At 45.3% G+C, this 19017-nt stretch overlaps 1 protein-coding gene across 1 annotated transcript in view; it reads right to left on the bottom strand.

Annotated features, from left to right (window-relative positions):
- ARHGEF9 (Cdc42 guanine nucleotide exchange factor 9) overlaps positions 1-19017 on the bottom strand; it is a 294569-nt gene that overhangs the window by 243698 nt on the left and 31854 nt on the right. Inside the window, exon 2 of the mRNA XM_024209276.3 lies at positions 7905-10027. Within this exon, the coding sequence (XP_024065044.1) occupies positions 7905-9959 (2055 nt within the window). The 5' untranslated portion in view covers positions 9960-10027. The remainder of the gene's footprint in view (positions 1-7904; positions 10028-19017) is intronic.

The raw sequence follows: 19017 nt of genomic DNA on the forward strand, positions 1-19017 counted from the left end.
AGCCTGCCAGGGTAAGCACTCTGGCGGGCTGCGTGCCAAAGGTTGCCGATCCCTGTTTTAGACAAACATTCAATCTTGATTTAAAAATCACCAGTGATGTAGAATTCACCATGACTATATGTAAATTGTTCCAATAGTTATTACCCTCTTTTTACTAAGCTTTCGGGCTAGATGAGAGTTGCATCTATGTATCTTAGGTATTTACATGGCCCCCATTACCACAGTAAGTGAGTGCCTTTAATGTATTTATCCTCAAAACATTCCTGTGTTTTGAGGATAAATACATTTTACAGATGGGAAACTGAGGCAAACAGAGAATAAGTTACTTGCCCAAGGTCACGCAGGAAGTCTACATCAGAATAAAGAACTGAACTTACATTCCCCAAGTCCCAGGCTAGCACGTTACCCACTGGACCACCATTCTTCTCTTGATTAGGAGACACAATGGTAGACAAAGTAGGTTCCATTTCAAGGTACATTTACCAGCCATTCCAGCTTTATGTATGTTATGAATGCAGGAGGACTTCCTTGTAGATGAAGTGGCAATAAGACTGGTTAATGGGAAGAGGTTGCAGGGAATGTGTGACATTTTATAGTTCTTTATTATTATTTATTATTATTTATAGGACAGTAATGCCCAGAGACATCAACTGAGATCAAAGCCCCAGTGAGCGGGACACTGTACAAACACATAGTGTAAAACAGATTGTAAGCTGTTTGGGACAGGGAACGAATTAAAAAGCCACAAGTGGTTATAACAAACTAATGTAGGGAATAGGGAACAGCAGATCACAATTAGGGGAACATGTGGTTACACGGATTAGCCATGTGCCAACTAGCTGGCTGAGTCAAATATGTATGAATAAAGCCACCAGGCTTTACATACACTGCCAAACCTCTCACTGACAGCAAAATAACAGCATTCCCAGACAAAACACCAGTTAAAGAAAAAATAGAAGTTTTTGTCATTAAGATTTTACTAGTACCTTGTGGTTATTAAAATAAAAAAGTGTCTGAAAATCAGAACAGCTTGGAGACAAATGGCCCTGCCACTAAAATATAGCTACTACAGAATAGAACATAGCAGCCATTTGGCCCAAGCAAGATTTAAGAGAGTGGGGAAGTGAAGTATCATTTCTTGATTTGAAATATTAGTCTGAAGTTTAATCAGTGGTACTCCAGCTGTCAATGGGCCAATATTAACTGTGAGTTAGGGCTGGTCTATACTTACCGGTTAGTTCGACGGCTGGAAATCGAACTTCCGGGTTCGATTTATCGCGTCTGGTCTGGACGCGATAAATCGATCCCGGAAGTGCTCGCCGTCGACTGCGGTACTCCGGCTCGGCGAGAGGAGTACCGCGGAGTCGACGGGGAGCCTGCCTGCCGCGTGTGGACCGCGTCTGAACCGCGGTAAGTTCGAACTAAGGTATGTCGACTTCAGCTACGTTATTCACGTAGCTGAAGCTGCGTACCTTAGTTCGACTTGGGGGGTTAGTGTAGACCAGGCCTTAGAGAGAGAACTCTGATGATCAGCTCTAGGAAATATCCCTTCTCCTGGCTACTATGTAGTTATAGGTCTCTACAGTAATCTTTGCAACATTAAATGCCAGACGGCCAATACAACAATAAACTAAACTGAAAAGGCCACTGTGAGAACTTGCTGAACATTACCAGCCATTTCTTGCCAAATAGAGAAGAAGAAAATAGCAGCTTCTCCCAGTTGTGAGAAGCAAATTGTACCAGCTGCTACAAAATGAAGATAAGCAAAGCTGCAAGTCTGTGGCTGAATTTAGAACTCCTGAGTCCAAGTCCTGTGCTTAATCAGCAGACTATGCACCTGCTATTCTACTGAATGTACCAGTCCAGGCAGAACAGGCATATGCAGAGAGAATGCCCTTCTGAGTCCCTGAATTTCCAAGGCATATCCACATGGTGTGCAGTTACTGCATGAGAAATTATATGTGCCACTCATGAATTAAAGCATCAGTTACTCTACTAGCAAATAATGTTTGCTAGCATTGCTCACACCTCAAAATGTGGAATGCTTTATGGGAGATCATTGGTCATGCTCCCCACTAATATGGCCTGCTTTATGGGGGATCTTTAGTGGCAGTAACAATTCAATCAACTCAATGATATTCACCAACACTAAGGTGAAGAAAGGGGCTGTTCCACCAATGACTTTCAGCAGTATCAATCACAGAACGAGGGATCACTTCATAGCAATCTGGGGCAATAGCTGCCTGTTTTATAAGAGTGGCAGGGGTCTGTGAGTGAATAATCTGTTGTGGCTCAGGCGCAGACAGCCATCTTGACACGGCACCCAAATCCTATGCTGAAGATGACCTTCCAGACAGGGCTGCAGTCTGCAGGAATCTGACTTTCACAGCTCTGGCTGCAACATGCCCCCAGAAAAAGGTAATAGAGACAACTGACTTACTTACCGGCTTACTCCATGCAGCTACAAGAATCTGCTGCTAGAAGGAATCCATAAGGAATCCCTTTGGACTGAAAATTCAAATCAGTAGGTAGCTGGTAAAAAGTTAGTTCCTGAAAATCGAAACATACTGATTTCACCAATAGCCAGCAGAGGGCACAAAAGGATTGCAGTTAAAAGCCAGCCATGCTTTCACAGTTAAGAGTGACACTTTCCTATTAAGTGTGGAAAAGGCTGGGCTGAAATACTCAGTACCTGGAGGTAACTGGGATTGGGGGGTGGGGGGGGAAGGTGTCCACAACAGAAGTGGGTGTGAAGTGGTGTTTGAAACATGAACCCAGACTGAAATTTTGCGATTGTCCCCCATATCATTCCAAAACCATAGATCTATAACACCCCTCCCTCCCAAGAACTGGATGATTAGAAATCAAGAGCTGGATTTTGCATTTTAGGCGTGTGTATGCTCTAAAGTCTAAATCATTCTACAGCAACGACAACCAGGCATCCTCCCTTTCCACCCAGCCACCATCTCAAACTGATGGAAGCTGGTAGAGTACATCGTTACATCAAACTTGGGTATGCCTGGCTCCAGGCTGACTTCTTCCCGAAATGCTGATATTGTCGGATCAGCAATTCGGCAATGCTAGATGCCGTGAGGTCACTCCTGGGAGCTGTGTGCTCTTTTTGGGCGAGATAATGTGGATTGCAGGGAGATGCTATATTTCTTGGAATGGTAGAAATGAAGATGGCAGCTTTGGCCAGTTTGCAGGTCGGGTTTTTAAATCGTTTGAGCTCCAGAGGAACCTGACGTTCACCTTACCAGTTGTTTCTAATATTTAGCCATAAGCTTAAAATCAGGATGCAGATTTTACTCTGGCGCTGCGGTAGTTCAGCTTGTTAAGGTTATACCTAACTTTCCATTTGCAACCTGATTTTAACTCCTACTATTCTTTAAATTCCTCAAATCCTTTCTGGCTGAATGGTTTGATGTGTCCCAGGAAGAGAGGAGAATTTTGAGTAGGGTCTGAGAGCAAATGGACAGGGCAAGTTTAAAGTTAACTAAAAGTCTGAAAAATAAGTAGTTTTTTACCCTTTAAAATTATTATTATTATTTATATTAGGGTAGTGTCTAGAGACCCTCATCAACATTAGGATCCCATTGTTCTAGACATTGTACATACACATAACAGCAGACAGTCCCTGCCCTGAAAAGCTTACAGTCTATGACAGCCAAAAAGGGAAACAGAGGCAGAGAGAGATGACTTGCCCACAGTCACACAGCAGGTCAGCATTAGAGCTAGCAATAGACCCCGGTCCAGTGCCCTGTGCACTAGACTACACTGCTTTTAGCTTTCTTGGGAATGTCTGATCTCACAAAGAGCCACGTCTGGAAACTCCACGTCTGTTTTATTCATTTGTCCTCAATGAGGACCAGGGCCTTTGTATATTTTATGGAAGGTTGTTTTGCAGATATTGACTATGACTATTCAACTTCTGAGAAGTTTTCAGGATCCCTGGCAGATTTTAAACCTCACAGGATTTATCACTTAGTCTTCACTGTGGCTGGATTCTCATCTTCCCCATCTGAACCACCACCCTAGCATCACCTGCCCCCTACGCATGCCAAGTACTTCACCTGAAATCCAGCCCCTTCTTTGAGCAATGGAACCGTAGCCTAGAGAGGCGGGGGGATCTGCTCACAGGTGTCCAGGGGCGGTTGGATTTGTCCCTTTATCAGCAAGAGCACAGAGATCTCTATTAGTGTAATACTCCAGTTTAAGCATGTCGAGTTTGGGATTAAATATTTCCAACTGCCACTCCCTGATCGCACAATCAGGCAAATCCCCCAGATACATAAGAATATTTTGTATAGGAATTCCAGATGGGCTCTCTGCTCCCTTCAGGCCCTGTGCCCACTGCTGCTGCTTTTCCAGCATCTTCCTCCTTTGCAGCTATTTTGGGCTTTCCTCTTCTGCTCCTGCTAGAACACTAGTAAGTTGTAACTGCTTCTTATTCTCTAGCCACCACCATATCCAGCTTTGGAAAACCAAGTGAAAACTGCCACTGGCCAGATATTTTCCCTTTAACCTGAAAGTTCTTTTCGCCAAAAGAAACATGAGCGTCCTGGACTCCTGAGGCTGGACGACACATGAGTTGTTACAATTATTCTCATCATACTCCACAGGAATTCATGGGGAAGTTTCCTGCCCAATTATCTCAAGTGCCATACTTAGGGTGACCACATGTCCCGATTTTATAGGGACAGTCCCGATATTCAGGACTTTTTCTTATATAGGTGCCTATTACCCCCCATCCCCTGTCCCGATTTTTCACACTTGCTATCTGGTCACGCTAGCCGTACTTGATTAAGTTTGTTGGTAATGTTTGTGAGCTACAGCAGGTCAGCCATGATCAGAGGACACATCACATATCCTGTTCATGCAGCTGATCTGGGAAATCATTTAGATTTAGCTACAAGAGCCCTGAGATTAGATATAAAGATATATACATTGCACTCAGCTAGCTACTGGGTTGGAGAGATTAACGTTAGCTTGCTTGCGCAGTCCATCACATTTCCACATTGCCTCCTATGAACTGAACGCTGTCTGACAAGCCGTTGCCCTCTCTTCACTCAAGATCCTCTTAAGGAGCATTTCTTCCATGAGGCTCACAAGAAGGGATTTATCATTGAACAGTTAATTAATGTTTAAGTTGTTCTCTTGCCCAGTCCCATCTTGCAAGTATCTGTTATCAGACGTCAAGCTCTCTGGGACACAAACTGTCTGTTTTTGTGTATTGTACAGCGCTGTGCACATTGTCAGGGCCAAATTAATATAGCAAGAAATGATACACATCAGAATAGCCATATCCATTTCAGCCTGGAGTTAGGCATCCAGGAATGTTTATCTCAGTATTTATAATCTGCTGCCAATTGCCAAAACATCTCTTTTTGGCTCAGATGTTGTAATGGCCCCCTTTTCCAAGAGAGACTAGTCTCATAACCTCTGCAGTGTCTGGTCTCTTCAAGCCAGGGGAAGGGAGGAAAGTTGTTCATGAACTGGCAAGCATTCCCCTTCTGGCATCTAAAAAATGCCTCCCATCCTGTCTCAGGATCACTAGCAGTGGCCTGTGTGAAGCGAATAGCTGCATCTCAGTCCAGTTCCAGGAACACAGGCATCCACAAGTCTCCAGCACTACTGGTACTGAAAGGAATGTGTGCCTTGACCGACTGGGCAAAGAGCCAATGACTGAATGGGCCCCATGTATTGATGATCTCGCTGATACATAGAAACTGGTCCCTCCAGGACAGGCTTGAGGCCCATTAGCATGTGACAATGAGGGGTCAGAGCACACCACTTCTGCTGCCCACACTATACCTGTCCCATATGGAGAGGTACATATGTACTCAGAGGCTACAGAGATGAGCACAGAATAAGGCCTTGATCCAAAGCCCATTGAAACCCAGTGGGAGTCTTTTCACTTCAAAGGCCTTTGGATTGGGCCCCAGGTTCGGCACCAGACCAATGGAGAAGTCAGACATTTTCTGGTGCTACCAACCTGCAATATTTCACCTGGAAAATTCTTTTTTTAAAATAGACTTACAACTTGGCTCTAAATACCACTATTCATTGTTCTTTGGAAGGTCTTTAGAAGACTTGTTGAAGCTCAAACTGTGGCAAAATGAAAGTAAACTAGGGCTGGGGCTTTCAAAGGGGGCTACCTGAGTTAGATAACCAACACTCTTGACTTTCAATGGTAGTCAGGCACATAACTTAGACTGCATGTTCTTTGGGGCAAGGACCATCTCTTTTTCCTGTGTTTGTGCAGCACCTAGCACAGTGGGGTCCTGGTCCATGACTGGGGTTCCTAGATGCTACTGTAAAAATCCAAGCCTAGGGGTTGAAACGAAAGTGCTGAATACACTTTATCCACTGGATGCTTAAAAATCCCGCGTAACCTGAAGAATTTCAGCACTTTAACTTCTACTTTTCATAGATTCCAAGACCAGAAGGGACCATTGTGATCATCTTGTCTGCCCTCCTGCATAGCACATACCATAGAACTTCCCCAAAATAATTTCTAGAGCAGATCTTGTAAAAAAAAACATCCAAGCTTGATTTTAAAATTGCCAGTGATGGAGAATCCACCACACTCTTGGTAAATTGTTCCAATGGTTAATTACCTCACTGTCAAAAATTTACACCTTATTTCCAGTCTGAATTTGTCTAGCTTCAACTTTGAGCATTTGGATCATGATATATTTTTCTCTGCTACATTGAAGAGCCCATTATTAAATACTGGTTCCCTATTTAGATGAATATAGACTGTAACCCCTTAACCTTCTCTTTGTTAAGCTAAATTGATTGAGATCTCTGATCTATCACTCTAAGGCATGTTTTAATCATTCTCATGGCTTTTCTCTGAACCCTCTTCAATTTTATCAACATCCTTCTTGAAATGTGGGCACCAGAACAGGATACAGGATTCCAGCAGCAGTCACACCAGTACCAAATACAGAGGTAAAATAACCTCTCTACTCCTATTCAAGATTCCCCTGTTTCTGCCTCCCAAGATTGCATTAGCTGTTTTGGCCACAGCTTTACACTGGGAGATCATGTTCAGACGATTATCCACCATAACACCCAAATCTTGTACAGAGTCACTGCTTCCTGGGATTCCCTATCCTGTAAGTATGGCCTATATGCTTTGTTCCTATACATATGTGTTTACATTTAGATGCATTAAAACACATTGTTTGCATGTACCCAGTTTTCCAAGTGATCCAGATTGCTCTGAATCAGTGACCTGTCCTTTTCATTATTTAGCATTCCCCCAATTTTTGTGTCATCTCCAAACTTTATCAGTGATCTAGTGTTTCCTTCCAGGTCACTGATAAAATGTTAACTAGTGTAGGGTCAAGACCCAATCCCTGGGACTCCACTGGAAACACACCCGCTCAATGATAATTCTCCCACTTACAATTATATTTTGAGACCTATCAGTTAGCCAGTTTTTAATCCATATAATGTGTGCCATGTTAATTTTATATTTTTTTTAAATTTTTTAATCATAATGTCAAGCAGTACCAAGTCAAATCTTTGAATGAGTTAAATGTGTGTGTGTCGGGGGGAACTAAAGATGCTTTTTGGAAATAACTGTAAAGTTTCTCTCTATGCTGGGGCTGTTTTTGCCACAGCTACCCTTCCACAGGCACATTGATATGTGTGAGGTGGCCAAATAGTTCTAAAACAAGTAGCTCAGAGATACCATCAGCCTACTGACTCCTTTTTTGTCTGCTTTAAAAGATGTGTCCACTGCCTTCATCCATATATGATATGAAGGTCTAATTGAATTGGAAGACCAGATAAACTATATCAAAACCAGTTTTGTCCGCAGACCTTCTACCCAGGAGGGAGTATTGTATAGTGTCTTATTGCGACAGTGTTACAGTGAAGATTGGTCATACCTTTCCATTGTTGAGTTCCCCGAAGGAGACAATTGTACAGAGGCTCATCTGGATCTGATGGCACACTTTACTATATTTAAAGTGATTTGCTTTGTCTGGCCTCTCCATGGAAATTTGTTCTCCTGGTAAACTTATTTCATGTTCTTTGATAGGAGAATCCTCCAATTCTAAAGCTTGCTCATTATCTGTTACATGTTTTAAAAGAGTAACTGCAAAGAGGCCTTGAGTACCAGTCAGAGCACTCTCTGGGTCCCGAGTATCCAGTTTACTCTTAGAAAGATCTTGAGAATGTGATTGAGTCTTGTCCAGGTCCTGAATATCCACTGAAGTACTCCTAGTGTCCTGAGTATACTTTGGAGTGCTACTCAGTTCCTGAATACCCAGTTTAGTCTTAGCCCTGTCTTTCAAATGTAACTCAATATTTCCAAGTTCCCAAGCATCCGCCGCCGGAGAGCTGCCCGGGTCCCGAGCATCCGCCGCCGGAGAGCTGCCCGGGTCCCGAACATCCCCCGCCGGAGAGCTGCCCGGGTCCCGAACATCCGCCGCCGGAGAACTGCCCGGGTCCCAAGCATCCGCCGCCGGAGAGCTGCCCGGGTCCCGAGCATCTAATTCAGTCACAGCCATGTCTGGAAACTGTGATAGAGCCTTAGATGGGCCTTGTGTGCTTAACAGAGCATAATGGTCATCTGGAAGTTCTGGCAGTGGGGAGATGGATGGACCTGGCCCAAGGTCAGAAAGTTCGTTAAAACTATCATTCTCATTGTTCAGAGCAGAGCTGCTGATCTCTTGAGATAACTCTGCTTCAACACTTTGCTGAGGCAGCGCTTTTCCTGTTGAACTCTCAGAACTATGATTATCCCAAATCCCAGAATCTGGAGACCGCAATGACATTCCCGTTGAAGAGAAAGCTCTGGCATTTTCATTCTCAATAACCAAAGACTCTTTGTGGGAGGAGGCTTCCTGTCTCTGACTTCTGAAATTGGACTGAGGTCTTTGCTCTCCCTGTGAAAATGTCCGGGAAGAGCCTCGCCACTTCCTAGCTGCCTCAGCCACACTGTTAAAGAACCGAAGAACACCACCAAAGTGACTGGCTTTCATTTCACTGTTTGATTTTTTAGGCTGGCTAAGATTCTCCTCACATCTCGTATCAAAGTCAAAATAAGAAGCAGAATTATCAGTTATATTTTCTAAGTTCTGGAAATTTGTTTCAACACTTTGATTGAGCAACTTTGAATTATCTTTGCTAGACAATGAAATTCCCTTCAGATAGCTCCAGACATCAGAGCTTTTTCCTCTCCTGCTCTCCTCAGGAAGCATGGGACACCTCTTTTGATTGTCCCTTTCTGTAATCGCAGAACTCTTAGAGTTTTCAAAATTCAAAAGCTTGCTCTTTCTAGCTGACATTTTATGGCAGTTACTATCATTATCTTCACTGTGTATTCTGACACTAATATCCCTGAGCCATTTATTTTCATTGGCATCAATTTCTGGAATGCTGACATTTAACTCTACGTCTTCAAAGGAAGAATCCAAATCATCGATGTACCCTGCATACGAATGACGGAAAGGCCTCTGACTGTCAGCTAGTTTCTTAATCCTGTAGACTGCCCTTTGGTCACTGTCCTCCTGGTCCTCCTCAGGGATGCGAGAAACTTTGGCTTTGGAGGGTCTCAAATCCACATTTTTAGACATGCTGGAGGTTCTTAGCTTTTTAAAGGACCTCACCCTCTCCATGAAGGACATCTTGCGTTTTTCTTCTAAGGTCTCTGAGGTATCTCCTAGCAGGATCATGGACTGGGGTCTTTTGTTATTCATGGAGGGACCTTTCCTTCGGCTAACAAAATTCCAAATCCGGTTGCCCTTGGCTTTCTTCTTATACCTGGCTGCCTCTTCCGTTGCATTTTGGTTGATGCCTCTGGAGTTACAGTGCTGAAGGTCACAAATCTTTAGTGTCTCAGTGCTCCCATCCTCTGGATTGGCTTGAAAAATCTTGTTCCTGTATCCATTTGGCACCAGCCCAGCATGAGCGTGCTGGCAATCTTCTATAATTTCCATAGTTCCAGTTGGCAAGTTGACGTAGAATGTCACAGCTCCATTGTCTTCAGAGTATTTTCTTCATGGGGCTTAAGGAAAGAGAATAAAAGAATGCAATTAGCAACACAAAGGGATTTTAAGGTTACATTTCTCAAAACACCAAGGGCCAAATCCTGGCCCTACTGACATCAGTGGAGGTTTCATCATTGACTTCCATGAAGCTGAGTTTCTGCCCCATGCATGTGTAAAATTTAAAATGGCTTAAACATTGATTCAGTTGTGAGGAATTAGTGATTACAGATAAACTTCCACACATCAGTAAAAGATACAAAAATACACACATTTTATGATAAAATCTCCTCTTGTCCAGTGGCTCAACATGGGTGCTGAACACATAAGAATTGGGGGGGGAGGATTTCAGCAAAATCTCCTTATAAATGCAACTTACATCTTCACCAGACCAATCCATCATGAAGTAGCAACATATTTACCCTTGAGCGGTTCCAATCCTCTCCTGGCAGCCATTCCAAGAGGCTCCACAATGCTCCCTTCCCTGGAGCTCAGATAATTGATGGTGCGTCCATGCCAATTCTAAAGAGACAGTCTTTAGATCTCAACCCTGTAACTTTGTCAGCAGCCTGGGGACCCCAATGCAGGACAGGGAGTTCCAAACGGAAGCTCCGCAGTCACCACTGTGATGTATCATAATGCGTACAGGTTCCACTGCCGTGAGCTCCAACGTACAATATTTGTGGTCAGGAATAAAACCACAAGAGCAAGGTGCAGCGAGAGGTGCCAGCGGCTCCGCTTTCTTTGTGAGGATATATTTGAACTCCCAGTCATATGCACAGCTGAAAGCAGAGCCTAACCCTCCTCTGCCACAGGTGGGTCCTCTGCCCAGTACAGCCATGCGTGGCAGAGCAGGATTCCTCTCTATGACATTGATCCTGCAGATCCTTGCCCAGGGCACAAGGCTGTTACACTTCAGTGCAGTTGCAAGCAGAGCCTGCATGTGGATATCAGTAAAGTTAAGCACTGAACAGAAGGAAGGCCTCTGAGCATTCTTATTCTCAACAGCACAGGGGAAAGATAGTGGCAGGATGTGGGAAAAGAAAGGGTGGGTCTGAGAAGACTTAATAATAAATAAATTCATGTGGCCTTCCTCCTGCTTCTAGGATGGAGGAATAGCAGACTGCACAGCAGCACTCTCAGTAACAAAGGATCGGGGCTCCCTCCCTATCCAGCTAATCACTTCTTAGTTTGCATTTCTATATGCAACCCCCACCCTGCACCTGCACTGTGCAGTTGGTAATTACATTAATTATTATTAATAATCGTGTTTATTACAGTAGTTCCTGAGGACCAACCAAGTTTGGCCCCATTGTGCTAGGTGCTGTACAAACGTCAGGTATTAGACAAGTCCCTGACCCACAGGATTTACGATCTGAACTGACTTCATTTCAACCATTCCCACCAAATCTAAATTAATTGGGTGACACCTTACATAGAGACAGGCGAACCTACAAGGTTGGTAGAAACACCAGGGAACTCAGACGTTTATCCAAACTAGTTTGTGGCCCTTGAGTCAGCACCTCTTTAACACTGCACTTATTTTTATATGAATTAAAGGCATCTTGTTTTAGTTTGCACCAAGCCATCTGGGCCAGTGTAAATGGCTATGACTCTGCTGATAATCGTGGAAATGGACAGAGGTGAAAGACAGTTACCTCCAGTGTAACATAAAATGCCAAAAACTCAAAGCAAACATACTGCCCTGCACAGATCTGGAAAAGTAGGGCAAGGTCATGCTTTGCTAATGGTGAGGATTCTCTGGACCACACCGCCCCAGCCCACACCGCCATCCAGCTTTGTGATGGAGAAATCTTAAAGGATGATATTGACCCCCCTGAGCAGAGGCCTTGAATGGGGCCTAGGCACCAATTAAGTCCCATTTAAACACTATGTTGAGGGCTTAAGTAGCACCCGGGTGTCTTGTGCTGACCTCATTTGGAGAGAACAGGAAAAATAAATAAAAATGCATTTTTTTGTTAAAAATACTCATTGCCAAGCGGGACTATTTGCCCTTCAGCAGCTCTGGAACTAGCCAAAGATTCCTAATCCCCAGGGCCGTTCAAATCACTTCACACACATGAATTATTCACAGTGATCACGGCTGTAATTTAAAGAATAATAGAAATGAATGGAACTGAATGGCTGGGAAGGGAGCATTTTAAAAGTTGAAAGCTGAAAGGCCACCACGCACACTGGGGTGAAAGACAAAGTCACAAAAGGCTTTTACTTTTCTTTTCTCTTCTTCTTTACAATTTATAATGTATTGTTCTTTACTGGGTAGATTACATCTGGGGAAAAGAAGACTGAAAAGAAACATAATTGTCTACAAACACGTAAGAGGGATGTTTATAAAAGAGATCGGGATCAGTTTTGATTTGTCAAAGAGACCAAGCAGCTGATGAATGCTCTGCAAGGCTCACAAAGCAGGGTACAAAAGGGGCTTTAAGCCAGATGTGAATTGGAGCAGTTGCCATGGAGCCAGTTCAAGTGCAGTGCTCCAGCCCCCCCCCACCCAGGCACTCTGTATGCTGCACAGACATATTGCTTTAGAGACTGGGGTTGAGGTGATGCCCCTTTAAGTCCCCTCCCACGGCCACTTTGCCCAAACCGCTAAACAATTTGCAATTCAGTCACCACTGTGGACAATGATGATGCCAAAGAGATTCTAGTGTAAGAGCAAATGAGTGGCAGGAATGCGTAGCTCCAGGGCTGGGTGAAATATATCACCTCAAAGTCATCCGTTCAAATCCTGACTGACTTGCTAGTAAAAGAAAACTGTCCTTACGTGGCCTACATGAAATGAGCATGGTGGTCTCCCTTTAGTTCCCAGGGGCCACATCCCCAAAAACCCAAACACAAAAAAGGCTCCTTTGTTGGCAGTTTCAGTAAAGAAGCCAAAAAATGAATGGGTCCAAACTATTTTCAGAGCTGAGGGACAGCAGTGGCTCTTCTCATGCTCTAGCTGTTTTGAGGATAAACAGAGGCCTTCAGTCTGCCGCTCTAGCACCTCTGACCAGCTCTACATTCACGCCTACACATGCACAAACACACACACACACACACACACACATGGACAGAAGACTCAGGAGGTTTATCTTTATATAAACCACCTTAAAACTTTTTAAAGAAATAACAGCTCCATTTGTGACCACATTTGCAATCACCCACACAACAGCAACAACACAGCTTCAACAGATACCTCCGCCGCCAGCTAGCATGGCAGCAGACCGAGGGGAAGGTTTAAGAGGTCAATAGGAGGCTATCATATATTTGATGTGAGAGGCCCAGCTTATTTTCGGCAGCCTCTTACCAATTAAGTGTGCAGGACTTTTTATACTCCTCAAATCTCCTTGTTTCCCAGGCTGTGCGCGCTTGGCAACTGCTGGCCTTCCTCCTTGTGCACATGAAGCTAAATCTCCCTCTAGAGGGGAGCCTGTATGTTTGGCAGCCAGCTCCGTCCTATTATTAAAGCACCTGGGTTTGTGGGAGGCCCCCACGCACCTCCACCTCAGCTCTCCCAGGTTTTCAAGCCAACTGGAAAACATTAATTTTGCTCAATCCAGTTGGATGTATATGTTCTTCATCCAAAGCGGCTAAAAATGCTTGACAGGTGGTGGTAGTAATGAGCAGAGGTTTGCGAGACTTCTACGACGATCATGCAGAGGAAAAGAAAGGGGGGGGGCTACAAATGGGCTAACCTCCCATTGATTTCAATAAGATCAAAATCATAGTAGTGTCATTTCAGCAGTGCCCGGAGGCCACAACTGAGATTAGAAACCCATTGTGCTAGGCACGGTACAAGCACATAATAGCAAACAGTCCCTGTCCCAAAGAATCTACAATTTAAATAGGCCAGACAGAGAAAGGGTGGCGGGAAAAAGAGAGTCACAGCGGTGAAGTGATTTGCCAAAGGTCACACAAGTCAGTTTTCAAGCAGGGAACAGAACTCCGTCTTGATCTAGCGAACTCAAATAACAATAGCAGTGAAGCCATGGCAGCCCAGGCAAGCTGCTTGAGTACATACATATCGAGGGACCTGGATGGGCTTGTACAGCCCCTGCTGCTTCATTGCTATTGTTATCTGAGGTAGCAATGTGTCTACACGTGCTGCAGTCACACCTCTGATTGCAGTATAAGATATAGCCCCGTTCGAGGCCCTAAGCAATAATCCATGCTGCTGCTAGCATTTTAAGAGCTGTAATGGCATAAAAAAGCCTAGTTCCCAAGTACAAACATGTGGGGAGGAAAGGCTACAAGAATGAGAGATAAAGTTTTAGTCATAATCCTGGTTTACAGTTAAAAGGATATTTTTAAGTAAGTTTTGAACAGAGCAGTCTGGAAATATTTTTGCATGCATTTATTAACCAGACGACTAAACCTACTAGTCAACACCGATACCAGGTAGGGTTGCCAACTGTCTAATCACACAAACCTAAACACCCTTACCCCGCCCCCTGCCCCAAGGCCCTGCCCCTTCTCCGAAGCCCTGCCTCGCTCATTCCATCCCCCCCTCCATCTGTCGCTCGCTCTCCCGCACCCTCACTCACTTTCACCGGGCTGGGGCAGAGGGTTGGGGTGCGGGCTCTGGGCTGGGGCTGAGGGTTTCAGAGTGTGGGACGGGGCTCCGGCTGAGCCTTAGGCACGGGGGTGGGGTGCAAGCTCTGGGAAGGAGTTTGGGTGCTGGAGAGGGCTCAGGGTTGGGGCAAGGGGTTGGGGTGTGGGCTCCATGAGGGGGTTCAGGGTTGGGGATTGGCATACGGGAAGGGGTGAGAGGTGTGGACTCTGGGAGGGAGTTTGAGTGCAGGAAGGAGTGCGGGGTCTGGGAGGGAGTTTGGGTGCAGGAGGAGACTCCAGGCTGGGGTAGGGGTGCAGGAGGGGGTGTGGGCTCTGGAAGGGAGTTTGGGTGCAGGAGGGAGCTCCGGACTGGGGTAGGGGGTTGGGGTGTTTGAGGGGGTGAGGGGTGCGGGCTCCAGCCGGGTGGTGCTTACCTCAGACGGCTCCCCATCAGTGGCGCAGCAGGGCTAAGGCAGGCTCCCTGCCTACCCTGGCCCCGTGCCACTCTCAGAAGCGGCCAACATGTCCCTGCGGCCCCTGTGGGGAATTAGAGGGCTCCGCGCGCTGCCCCTGCCTGCAGGCACCACCCCCACAGCTCCCATTGGCCACAGTTCCCGGCCAATGGAAGCTGTGGAGTCAGCGCTCAGGGTGGGGGCAGTGCGCGGAGGCCCCTGCACCCCGCAGGGACATGCCAGCCACTTCCGGTGCAGGGCCAGCGCAGGTAGGGAACCTGCCTTAGCCCTGCTGTGCCGCCAGACTTTTAGCACCTAAAATCTCCCAGTTTGGCTTCAGTAGCCTCCGGGAGATAAGAGCCCAATTCCAGGAGACTCCTGGCAAAACCGGGAGGTTTGGCAACCCTAATACCAGGAATAAGAAATGATATAGCATGTTGTGGAGGAGGGACGCACACATGTTCTCTCCTGGAGACTTTATTTTTGTTCTACAAGTCATTCAAGCTGAAAATATACGGTTGTTCTTGGTGCGTGAAAAACATAACAAGAAATCTGATGAGAAAACTGGGCTCTAAAACAAAAGGCCTTTCCATCTGAAAGAATCATGAAAACAACCAAACAGGAAAGAACAAAGGTAATACCTCCACAAGAGAGCTCGGAGTGCGTCTCTCCTGTAATAAGCTGTAACAGCTGCACAGCTACCTTCACCACAGTCACTTGAAGAGCAACCCCAGGTCCCACAAAGATCCCCACCCATAAGAAGTTCATATAATTTAGTTGTAGGGACACAGCCTGCATAGAAGACAGGAAGACAATTCTCCTCGGTGCCAGCTGGGGCAGTGGGGGATTACACCCAATCACTTAGGCTGCACCACCAGACAAGGCAATTGAAATAGGCTCAACTTGCAGGTTGCAGGATACATGGGACTCCCAAGTTGCTACTTGCTTTGCTTGAAATGAAAGGTCTGCTGTAAATATCAATAAGTGCCCATTTCATCAAGGATAATGGCACAAAGGTCAGTGGACTTACTCTACATTTACACTGGTGTAACTGAGAACAAATTTTGGCCTCAAAGTTTTTGGCTCTATCTGAACGAGGCCAAAACCAGCAAATCCCTTGGAGCTTTACCTGTTGCTAGGGACTTATCTTCACTAGAGAATTATATCAAGTTAGAACACAACCTTGAGGAGCTGTTTGTGGACTAACACAACTTTGCAGTCCCTGTAGACTGGGATAAGTCATGTCCAACATCAGGGCCGTCCCTAGGGGTTGCAGGGCCCGAGGCAGAAGTGACAGATTCATCTCTTCCGGGACCGACCGCCCTGGCCAATCGCACCAAAGTACTGGGCCTGGAGTGGTCACCCTGATTTGCTCTACCCAAGGGACGGCTCTGTCCAACATTGTGTCAGTTACTTGTAGGTAATCTCTGGTATCACTACGACTTACCCATAACCTGCTGACATGATGTTAAACTTCACTTGTTCCTGACTGCAAAAATTGTGGCCAATAGGGTGTTAGTTAGCACAACTCATCAAAGTAGTGTTCTAATTTGATATAATTTTCTAGTGAAGAAAACCCCAGAGCAAGATTCCCCTCACAACAGCATACATTCATATAAATCCTTTCCCCTCACAACTCATGGTATTCTCAGAAGTGTTCTTGCTTAAAAAAAAAAAAACACTAGGAGCTGTAACCCCCATCAAAATCACTTTGGTAGAGTTACACAAACGTCTATGTGCCATAATGGATTGGTCTACCTCAGGATTCTCATGCTTTTTGTTAGCATGACCCACATCCTAACAGAGAAACAGTCTTATGGGCACCTCCCCTCCATACACCATTTGCAATCACATAACATCGCTGTGGCTACAGCAGCAATTGCTTTCAACAGAAAGTCATATCAAATGTATATTTTTGTTTCTTTTAATGTGACTTTGGAAGTGGAGACAAGGGGGAGAGTTAGCACCATGGCCTCAATCCAATGTCCATAGAAGTTAACAGAAAGTCTCATCTAGACCTAATGGGCCTTTGATCAGGCCAGAGTGATTAATCAGTTCTCCTCAGATCTCAGAAGTGCTCCACAAACCCCTGTTCAGGGAATACTACTTTGTCTGGGCTACTCCCTCTCCAGCCAGCCAAACTCTCCCTATTGTTTCCCAAGAGTCATTCACAGCCTTAGAAAAATCCAGTGTTTCAGCACACTGAGGAATCCTGGAAAGAGATTGGCTGATGAAGAAACTCTGATTTAAAGGATCTTCTGGCCGAGGCTGGATTTGATTCTGTCAAGAGATTTCAGTGATAGAGGAAAAACCTTTCACTGAACATTTGACAGTTTGGAATGACTGCAAGGCTGGCGGAAAACATTTTTGGCACAATATTTTATGTCATAACAGCCCCCAGGCCATGAGCAAAAGTATTTTTATTAAGCATTTGATGTTGTAAAGCTGCCCTGTGGCTTGAGAAGAAAAAAAAAAAAACAGGATAAAATGCTTAACTTTTAGATCCTCTGTCTGGAATGGAAATGCGGAAGCTTTTTCATGGTTTAATATTTTTGAAGGACTTTCAAAGCCACAGGAACATTAAACGCCGCCTGAACTATTACTCCACAGCATGGAAGAAGATAAGGGAGTAAAAGGTTGGGGTAGACGTTAGGTTAAAGTTCTTTGCAGTGGGTGAAATTCAGCAGTGCAGAGAGCCAGCACGAGGCCTGTACACCGCTTACATTTCACTTCTGCCCTCAGAATAGGGCTTAAGTACTGCAAAGGCCTCATGCCGGCTCTCTGCGTGGGATAAATTTCATCCAGTAAGATACTAAGGGAAGTGGTCAAGGCGCCATCAAAGCAGATTATGAAGAGGACTTTGACTAGGAAGTTAATGGCAACGACACTGGGAGATGGCTTGCCAAATGGCAAGGCTAGACTGGGTAACCCACACTGTTATTTTCCAAACCTGCATTTTGGGCTGGGTGATCTCATCAGTTCTCACAAGCTAAGCAGGATCAAATCTGGTCAGTAGTTGGATGGGAGATTCCCACAGAAAACCTCACATGCCACACATGTTAGCTGTTCCTTAGATGGCTCTCATGCCTCGAAGTCAGTACTGAACCTATGCTGTTAGAAGGGAACGGTCTTCAGCGTGAAAAGTAAACACTAAGTCCTGACTGTTTATGATAATTGAGGATCTCATAAGATTCTTTGCAAGAATAGGAAGATAACCTTGGTATCCTGGCTAAGTTCCAACATGGGCATGGTAATTATGTTATCCCTATCTAAAAATTCCTGTTAATCAGCTGTTGCATATCACCTCAGAGGTGGCTGCACTTCAGTGGTGGGTGACGGGGGTGGGCTCCCGAGTGAGTAATTTGTAACGTTTCTTGAGATCTTTTGCATTTAAATCCACTATATAAGTACAAGATTTTGTTTTTTATCCTATGATAACCCATCCTGACCCTGTCCATAATCCCACAGACACGCTGAACAACTGCTATACCATGGCCCACGCAAAGACAGCCTCTGAATCACCTGTGCTTCCTGCTGGGGGACTTCCATGCATGCATGCATGCATGAGAAGAGACTATTCCCTTCAGAGACCACCTCCCTGGCAAGATTACTTAGTAGTGCCTGAGAACTAAACCTGCATCTTAAGAGTAAATCAATAACAGAATAGAACATGTCCATTGCCATGGAGATGGCTTTGTGGTCATTACACTAGAGCGGTTCTTCCAGTAAGTAGCCAGGCCAGGTAATAATCCATCTCAACATTATCATACCTGAGAAATGCAAAGCAAATGCAGGACCATGAGGGTTGCACCGACTGCTGTACCAGAAGTGTGGGCTCTAGCTGGGCGGTGCTTACCTCAGGTGGTTCCCAGAAGCAGCCAGCATGTCCGGCTCCTAGGCAGAGGGTCCAGGGGGTTCTGCACACTGCCCGTGCCTGCAGGCACCGCCCCCGCAGCTCCCACTGGCCGTGTTTCCTGGCCAAAGGGAGCTGCAGAGCCGGC

This window comes from Terrapene carolina, unplaced genomic scaffold, assembly GCF_002925995.2.
Source record: "Terrapene carolina triunguis isolate 2854851 unplaced genomic scaffold, T_m_triunguis-2.0 Scaffold131, whole genome shotgun sequence".
Classification (NCBI taxonomy): Eukaryota; Metazoa; Chordata; order Testudines; family Emydidae; genus Terrapene; species Terrapene triunguis.